Below are 6,165 nucleotides of genomic sequence, written 5' to 3'. Positions count from 1 at the left end.
AGCCAGGGGGCGTCGCAGGGAGTTGGCCAGGTAGGCTCAGACCCACCCGGGCTTCTGGGAATAACACTCACTACCCGCAAAGCCCTGGGGTTAGCGGAGGCCCCCGCGAGTGACAGGACTGTCCCCGCGATCTCCCGAGTGGAGCGTCTGCGATCCCGCGCGGCGGCTGTCACACAGGGTCGCTGTTCACAGGTTTCGTCCCGCTCACCAGACAGGGGAAATGACATAACAGGGCCCAGGCAGGGCTGCGCCAGGGGCGAGGGTGGGAGAGTCCCAGACAGAACAGATATCTCCGCCGAGGCATCTGCGGAACCTGCGACTCCCACCGCCTGGCGCCCGGCCCGCGGGCGGGAGGACGCGTCGGGACCCGGCCCCCGGCTGTCCCCCGTCGCAGCCAGCAGGGGGCTCCCCGGCCCGCGCGCGCCCTCTCCAGACGCAAGGCTTCGGGGTTGGGGAGCGAGGCTGTGATCCGGGGCCGAGACGCCACCACTGAGTCCCCGGCGGCCTCCCCCTGGGTGCGCCCCACGCGGGGAGCCGGCGCCCCGGCGCCAAGGCCGCGGGGACCGTGCGGGGCCGTTCTCGCGAGGCGGGGCGGAGACGCAGGAGAAGGAGAGGAGAGGGGGAGGAGGTGGAGGAGACGCAGGAGGAGGAGACGCAGGAGGAGGAGGAGGGGGGGGAGGGCCGTGGCTGCCCCCGCCCAGCCGAGTCTCGGGAGCGCCGGGAACCCCAACCCCCGGCGCGCTCTGCCCGCCCTCCTACGCCGTCCGCCTGCACCTAGGGCCGCAGGTGCTGCGATCCGCCGGAGCCGCTGCGGAAGCCAGGGCGCAGCCCGGCCAGGCGCGGGGCCGAAGCGGGGTCCTGCGGGCTCTCTGTCCGTCCGTCCATCCATCGGCCGCGCGAGCTTCTAGGAGGCGTCATGTAGCCGCAGCCGCAGCCCCTCGCGGATCGGCAACTATTTATTTATTTATTTGTTTTTTTTTGGGGGGGGGCCCAGGGGCGCGGCCAAACAGTCTCTTCGGCCCGCCTTCTCGCCTCCTCCCATCTGCACGCCGCATCAGCCTCTCAAAACCGAGGGGTTCGGGAGGGCAGGGCGGTGGATCGGAGTGGGACCTGCGGTCCCGGCGTGTGGAAGCCATGGCTGAGGAGAGCAGCGAGGTGCCCCGCGAGCTGACAGGTAAGAGGGGTCCCCCGCTTCTGCGCTCCTTTCCCCCGAGCGCTGCGCTTCCCGGCCGAGTCCCGCGCCCCGGGTCGGAGCGCTGTTGGGTGGGGCCCCAGGACCTGGGGAAGTTCGCTCGCGTTTGGCCGCCTGGAGAGCCAAGTCCGGAGAGGCCGGCGTGGGGCCATCGGGAGCGCGGGCGCAGCCTCCCGCCGCCACCAGGGGGTGGAGGGTGGCGGAGACCGGCCTGCCTGGGTCTCCGGAGCTGTGCGGGCGAGGAGACCCCCTAACAGCGCCGGGCCCGCGCCCCCCCCCGGGGAAGTCCCGGGAAGCCCGGCGCTGGTCGCGGGCGAGCGCGCAGGAGGTGGTTTCTGGCAGTGCCCTCCCCGAAAATCCCAGATTGGGGGGGGCCCGCCGACAAGCAGACTTGGGGAAGGGGCGCTGGTCTGGGTGAGGACTCAGCCTGGAAAGGCGTGGCTTCGGTTAGCGAGCTGGGAGCGAAAGGGTTACCGGACTGACGCAAACTCGGGCCAGGAAACTGAGGGTTAATGACAAAAGCCTTATTTTAATAATAATTAACCTACCTGCTCTCCCCACCCCGGATCTCTTAGGGAACCTGTCCGGGGCGCCTAGTGCAAGGTGCCCCATTGTCTGAGTCCCTGGAGGTAGTTTTTGGGGTGGCGGTGGGGGGCTAGATTTTATGCCTGGGGGTTTCACTTAAGTTTTGTGGAGGTCTGAGATGGCAGAACTGAACTGCGGTGGGGGCAGTGTCCCGAAGACCCAGCGTGTCCGCGCGCGGGCGCGCGCGCGCGCGATGTATCGTAACAAGGTGTGCGCGCGCGGGCTCGGAGCCCCAGTGACCCGAATCCCTCTCGGTCCCGTCCTTGGCACCCGCCCTGCCTGCAGGGCTCGCAGGTGCTGTGGGGTAGTGCTGACCCAGGAGGCAGTTCTCACCCCTTGGCTCCGCATCTGAGGAATTCGCCCCACTCCACCCCCGCTGCCCGTTCCTCCTTTAGCCCCGGCACTTTGCGGGATTTTGCGTGAGCTCCCCAGCAGTGCCTGTTAACTCGGCAGGTGAAGCTTGACCGAAAGGAGCTGTCGCAGGTTAGTGTCGGAGCTTCTGCTTTTGTTGAATGGGAAGGCACACACGAGGAGTTCTGTGCGCGCATTTCGGGTCGGGAGTCGCTCGCTCCGCCCGCATCACGCCCCGCCTCCTCTCTCTCCCCCGCCCGCCGGCGTCTGCCCCTCAGATAAGCATCAGCTGCCTTTGCTGGATGGAGTGAGTGGTCTGTCCGGTTCTGGAGCCTGAGACCTTCCCGACACCCTGCCCGGAAGAGGAAACGCGCCCTGGGCTCCCGCGGCCTGCCGAGGTCCCGGGAGGGGACGGCCGCTGCGCAGCCAGGGGACGGCGACAACCAGGGAGGGGCCAGAGTTTTCAATTAGCTGCCGGAGCCTGGGAGTGGGAGTGCAGGTCCTTGGAGGGCGCTGAAGGACGGGGTGGAGGTGAGGCGCCTGGTTTAAATGGATGGTTCTCAAAATAAATACTGTGGTGCATTGTAAGAGTTGAATTTGGCCTTTATCTGGAAGTGGAATTTTTTTGTTTATCCAGTCTTGCCTGTCTCACTGTCTTTCAAACACGGACACATGTTTTGGGGATGTGCCCAGTCGGGTCTCCCTGCGCCCTTCAGCCGGCTGGTCATCAGGCTGGTCATCAGGCTGCGGGAGGAAATTACTGTACCTGGTTTCCCCTCTAATGTCAAGTGCTAGCAAGAGTTCCCGTCTGATCAGTTCAAAATGGCAAACACGTGAAAACTTCAATACAAGGCAGTGCCCCCAAGGTATTTAGAATGTGTATTTTTCTGCTTATGAAGGTCATACAGGCTATGTACTAAAAAAGCGGGGTACAGGGGAGAACGAGAGGAAAGTTGCTCACGTGGCCATGTGCAGGTAGCCGTGCCAATAAGCCTTTGGTGTGGGACTGGCATCTTTCCTTGTGTTTACGTGTGAAGTCAGGCTCCGCCGTAAGAGTCAGGTTCACAGGTCCTGGGGAGCAAAGGGGTGACCCGGCAGTCGCATCTTTGGGTGTTGCTGAGATGCCGCGCTCACAGACTGTGAAAGACCTTGAGGGACGTGCTGCAGAGTGCGGGTTCGTCCCCAAGAGCGTGCAGCTCGCAGGCTGAGAGTGACGTCGTCACAGCCTGTGGTTTTGGGTGGGTCAAATCGGTTATGGAAGGGACGGGCGCTGATAGGTTGCAGGTCAGGGACTTGGTGAGAAGTTCTGAGGCCTGGGTGAGGGTCAGGGTCAGGGGTCAGGAGCTGCTCAGGGGGCAGTTTTGGGGGTGGCGGTGACTGGCTCCCTACCTGAGAGGAAGCAGTTGGAGACAGTGGCTGGAGAGGAGGGGAAGATGATGAGTTTGGTGTGGGACTGTCCAGGGTCGGGGACTCCTCCCTACCATCGTCCAGATTTTCAGGTCTCCCTCTTTCTCTCTCTCCTTCCCACCCCCCTCCCGTTCTGTCACCTGTTGGCCACCCTGGGGTGCTGTGCCTTGATGACCCTGGAAGGACAGGCGGCCAGGAGCACCCTTCCCCGGCTACATGGTTTGGTCCAGTTCTGGGTCTTTGCCCTGTTTCCTCCCTTCCCGCCGAGGTGGTGCCGGGACGTGGCCGGGTCTGTGTGGCCCTGCGACGAACACAGGGTGCTGGGGTGCAGGTGGCCAGCCGAGCGAGGCTGCGAGTTCCTCCTGCGCTGTGGTGTGCATGCAAGTCTGTGCGCTGCGATGCTGCCCTGCAGGCCCTCTCCCGATTCTCTCCAGTGAGCACCCCGCTTGCTCGGCAAGACTGCGTCACGTCTTTGCACAGACTGCTGCTGCGTCGTGTGCTTTTCTGTTCGCCTCAGCATTTGAGCACACACTGCAGGCACACAGTAGGTGTTCGTTACATGCTTGGTGAGGGATAACTATCAGGCTCGTTAAAACAAGCAAATAATTTACAAAAGACAAACAACAATAAAAACAATCAAAAAGCCCTGGCTGGTGTGGCGCAGTGGATTGAGCACCGACCTGTGAACCAAAGGGTCGCTGGTTCAATTCCCAGTCAGGGCACATGCCTGGGTTGTAGGTCAGGTCCCCAGTGGGGGGCGCACAAGAGGCAACCACACATTGATGTTTATCTTTCTTCCTCCCTTCCCCTCTGTCTAAAAATAAATAAAAATGCAGTCTTTAAAAAAAAATCCAAATATCTTTCTCCAAGTGCTCTCTCCACCCCATGCTTTTTTGAGTTAATTAAAGATTATAATGGAACTGTTCTCTTCTTTCAGAAAGCATAAAGGATGTGATCGGCAGGAAGATTCGAATCGGAGTGAAGAAGAAAGTCAAGCTGGAAGTGAAGGGAGACAAAGTTGAAAACAAAGTGCTGGTAAGTGCTCCCGTTTTTTTAAATAAAATGTTTGCGGACGAAACTCTGTTCCCCCTCCCTTGTTTAATTGCTGGATTTTCATGCAGCCCTACTTCTGTTTTATGTTTTGTTCAAAAGTTTTGAGGAGCATTTTGTCCTAGACGAATTGGAATATTTGCCCATGGAGAGTTGAAAGGGGGATGATTTAAATTTTAGACACTGAGTTTTTACGACTTACTTCCTACAGGTGGGGTGGCTGCCCACGTTGCGCTTCTCTTCCCTGGAGCCTGCTTTCCTGTCATTCAAAATACCGTAAATGGCCCTTCTTCCTTATCATTTGTTGCGGTTGATTTTTGATCTTAGTGGTCAGGAGTTCAGAGGGAAGTTTCAAAAAAGTTGTCTCAGGTCAGCTTTGTTATTTACTTAGGTTTTCTCAAATCCAGGGCCATCTTACAGGTGATAGCCTGAGAAAGTGAAGAAATCAGCTGTCCTTCCACGTGGTGTTTCGGTTTTGGAGGGAAGGGCCTACAGAGATGGAACGCGGGGTTCCGTCCAGTTTGTGAGAGGAGTGGCGGGGGTGGGGCGGGGGGCTGAGGGCCTGGGCCCTGCTGGGCAGGCTGGCGCCCAGGACGGGGCTGGGCCTTGAGAGAGGTGAGTAGCTTCGGGTGGTGTTTTAGCGGTTGAGGTTGCGGAAAACCGACACTTGAGCTCAAGTGAACACATCCTGTTGGTGTGTTTGTTGGAGACGGTGTTCTGTTCATCTTTTTATCGTTGGGGGTTTTCAAGTTCGTGTGAGATTAGGGACTGGTGTACTGAGCCCTGTGGTCTTTTCGTTCTGCTTCAGCCATTTTCAGCGGGTATTGCGTGAATACTGTTATGTCTCTTTCCCTAGCGGGCGTTTTTTTGTTTCCCTTGGAGTATTTAAAAGCAAAATCCAAGCATATGCCATCGAAAGAGAATATTTTTAATACTCTGTTCCATTGAAATCGCTACAGAATTCGGTGTCTTTCTGATAACGTCTGTCCTGAGAAGCTTTAAAGCCCTCCGCCGACCCTCCTGCGGCTGTGAGGATGTGGCTGGGTGATTTCCCTCTCTGTGTTCTGTGCACGCCAGTCGGCGGGGGTGGAGGGAGCAGAGAAATTCAAGTGGGGAACCTCGAGTGATGTTTGCCACAAAACACATGCTCGCCGACTGTAAGACTGAGACCGTCCCCTGAAGAAGGGAGCGCAGCTGTCAGTCTGACCTGGTAGGAGCCGTGGCTCCGAGTGGGTGCCGTCCAGGGCACTAGGAAGAGACCCACGTCCTGAGTACCATTTACAAAGTTAAACTTTTCAAAGACAAATTTAAGTGTTGGATATAATGAAGTTAGTACCATTTAAAAGGGGTTATGATCAGTACTTAGTGTCAAGATTTTGGGGGGCAGCTCGTCTTAATGTTAGCTGGCTCCCGTTAATTACAAAAATACTGGAGTCTGAGGAATTATCTCCCTTAATCTGGTATCTGACCGCTTTCTCGTGTCTCAGCGTAAACTTGTCCTGGCTGTGCCTTCCTTGCCTGGGCAGGAATTATTAATAGAAACATTCAAGGTCTCACAAGCTTCAAGTCTGAGCAAATGG

The 6,165-nt window shown here is 58.3% G+C and overlaps 1 protein-coding gene and 1 long non-coding RNA gene across 2 annotated transcripts in view; both read left to right on the top strand.

Annotated features, from left to right (window-relative positions):
• Nucleotides 1–466: 466 nt before the first annotated feature.
• Nucleotides 467–2,571, top strand: LOC139440427 (uncharacterized). Its single transcript, XR_011650654.1, has 3 exons — nucleotides 467–1,174; nucleotides 2,173–2,260; nucleotides 2,407–2,571. It is a non-coding gene; the product is annotated as an uncharacterized lncRNA (long non-coding RNA).
• Nucleotides 2,572–3,898: 1,327 nt separating this feature from the next.
• The window catches only part of CARMIL1 (capping protein regulator and myosin 1 linker 1), a 146,835-nt gene continuing 144,568 nt past the window's right edge, over nucleotides 3,899–6,165 (top strand). Inside the window, exons 1-2 of the mRNA XM_071219951.1 lie at nucleotides 3,899–4,079; nucleotides 4,473–4,570. Of these exons, the coding sequence (XP_071076052.1) occupies nucleotides 3,914–4,079; nucleotides 4,473–4,570 (264 nt within the window). The 5' untranslated portion in view covers nucleotides 3,899–3,913. The remainder of the gene's footprint in view (nucleotides 4,080–4,472; nucleotides 4,571–6,165) is intronic.

Source organism: Desmodus rotundus, chromosome 12, assembly GCF_022682495.2.
Source record: "Desmodus rotundus isolate HL8 chromosome 12, HLdesRot8A.1, whole genome shotgun sequence".
Taxonomy (NCBI): domain Eukaryota; kingdom Metazoa; phylum Chordata; class Mammalia; order Chiroptera; family Phyllostomidae; genus Desmodus; species Desmodus rotundus.
This window is presented reverse-complemented; position numbering and strand designations above follow the sequence as displayed.